General features: G+C 39.7%; 1 protein-coding gene across 1 annotated transcript in view; it reads right to left on the bottom strand.

Annotated features, from left to right (window-relative positions):
• prdm12b (PR domain containing 12b) overlaps positions 1-2,300 on the bottom strand; it is a 2,697-nt gene extending 397 nt beyond the window's left edge. The window contains exons 1-2 of the mRNA XM_035658197.1: positions 2,039-2,300; positions 420-485 (exon numbers count right to left, since the gene is read on the bottom strand). Coding sequence (XP_035514090.1) covers positions 420-485; positions 2,039-2,300 — 328 coding nt within the window. The remainder of the gene's footprint in view (positions 1-419; positions 486-2,038) is intronic.
• Positions 2,301-2,506: the final 206 nt, after the last annotated feature.

The following is a 2,506-nucleotide window of genomic DNA, read 5'->3' as shown; positions in this document are numbered from 1 at the left end:
ATTTATTATATTATTACATTATTATATTATTATATTATTACATTTATTATATTATTATATTATATATTTATTATATTATATTTACAGTTTCTCTGACACTGAAACTGCTTTGTAATGTCGGCTGGATCAATACTGATCTGATTTATTAATGATTTATTTATTACAGGGACGGGTAGATCCGATCACATCGATCGATCATACAAACACACAACTCAGTAATCATACAGTATAAATATAATATCACATATTCAGATCTGTTTCAACTTAAAGGAATAAAATAACAGTTTAAATCATATCAAGAGTGAAAACAGAGAAAATGAGATTGGATGTAATTTTCATTAAAACAACAAATAAACAAACAAATAAACAAATAAAGAAGATGTGTTGGCTCATATAATGAATATAAAGAGAGGTTTTACCTGGAACTGAACTCTGAGCGATGATCACCTCGCTGGGTAAAACCAGACTGGACAACTTCTGAACCTCTGAACACAAAGAACAGACAAATACACTTATTGATTATTATTCTTTAATATTACCGATCAATGAAATATATCTGCAGATTGAACTTTATTATAAAACAGAGTTTCACAGTTAAAGTTAAACTCTCTTTATAAAAACTTCATTCTTGAACAATTTGTGAATTTCACAAAATTAAAGTTTCTCTAAAGGAGAGAAGTTAAATATATTTATTTTAAAGGTTAAAAAGAGTTTAAATAAAACATTTAATAAAGACTTTTAATTATAAGAATGAAGTTGAGGGTGTAAAGCTGAAGTTTCCCATAAACAGTGAAAGCAGCAGCAGAAGAAAGGAGGTTAAATGATCTTTTATCTCCTTCAGCAACCGCATTACGTCTCTACAGACCCGCACAGACCTGCACAGACCCCCTCAGACCCGCACAGACCCGCACAGCAGAAATCTTAATTCATGGCTTTTTGTAGAAAAGAAAACTCAAACTGAGAGAGACACAATAAATGAAATGAGGAGAAAAGAAAAAGAGAGAAATGTCTCAGCCGGTTTCACGCTCCGAAAGGGGATCAGGACTGGGATCAGGACTGGGATCAGGACTGGGATCAGGACTGGGCGTGAAACCGGCTGAGACATTGAGGAGCAGAAAGGATAATCCCGGTACCGGCGGGGAGAAACACATCAGAAATAATCCGGTAGGAAAGGAACCGGAGGGTTTCAGTACCGGATCCAGACTCTCCCGGATCCGCTGAAATTGTTCCGAACGAATTCTACCAGAAACGGAAACGAATTTCACAATAAAATGAAATTAAAATTAGAAAACTGCCACAATAAAAGAGAGAAAAAGGCCGCGAGCGGAGCGGGAGTTTTTTTATTTTTAGCCTCAAACAGAAAATATATTAGTGATTGATTACCGATCAATAGGAATTATTAACGATCAACAGACGGATGGTTCAGTAACTGATTGATTCATTATCAGAGTTTCAGACTGAATCTGATCACATCCGGATATCACGGCTTCAAACTGTTCGATCAGTTATTGATCAGGTTATTTATCAGACTAATTAATGAACTTCAAACGAGCTGCAGATTAATTTTACACCTGAATTAATTAATGCTCATTAATTATTATTAATTAGTTTTATGTTCCATTCTGAACTGAAGGAGTGAATGTGGATTAATGAACCGGACCGAACCGGACCGAACCTCTGGTATCTTCAGTAAGGAGAATTATTAATAATGTTTAATTCATGTTCATCACTAATTAATAAACATTTATAACGCATCCGGTCACAGTGACTCAATAATAATAATACATCAATAATCATATTCCCGTTAATATCCATATATTAATAATAGTTAATAATTGTCTGAATGTTAATTCATCTGAAATGTAGCGAATTAAAAGTTTAAAGTTTTATAAAATGTAAACATCCGGTGAGTGAAAGACTTTTAATTTGAAGATAAATTGATAGTTGATCAGCTTTTCGCCTTTATCGATGGCTCGAGCTGAGCGGAAGTGAAGCTCTCATTAATGAGTTAATTGGTTAATTGGATGTCGTCACTGACCTCCGGAGAAGGACTGCGCGAGCACCTCGGCGGTGAACGCGGTCTTGGGGCTCGCGCTCGGGCCGGTGCGGTCCTCGTGCTGCAGGTGATGCTGGTGCGCGTGCTGCTGGTGGTGGTGCTGCTCGCCCAGCACGTGCCTCCAGCGGCCGTACAGGAAGCTGTGCAGGATGTCCGACGTGATGATGTCCGCCAGAGACAGCGGCTGCTGCGGCTTGAAGGCCGGCTTCAGGCCCAGCGAGGAGCCGGGCAGCACGGAGCCCATAGCGGGCCGGAGGGAGCCGGAGGGCGGCGGAGGGAGCCGGGGGGAGCCGGGGGGAGCCGGGGTCAGCGGGCCGGAGGAGGGGAAGTCTTCCAGGGGGACAAAAGTCCAAAACCCAAAAGCTCAAAATGTCTCTGCGAGGAAGATGAAGATGAAGAGTCCACCGGTTGGTTTTAACCGTTAAACGGTATTTAATGTGTGTGTGTGTG

Source organism: Morone saxatilis, unplaced genomic scaffold (genome assembly GCF_004916995.1).
Source record: "Morone saxatilis isolate NCDOM2014 unplaced genomic scaffold, NCSU_SB_2.0 Contig16, whole genome shotgun sequence".
In the NCBI taxonomy this organism is placed as follows: domain Eukaryota; kingdom Metazoa; phylum Chordata; class Actinopteri; family Moronidae; genus Morone; species Morone saxatilis.
Note: the sequence above shows the minus strand (reverse complement) of the source record. Positions and strands in the feature narration are given on the sequence as shown.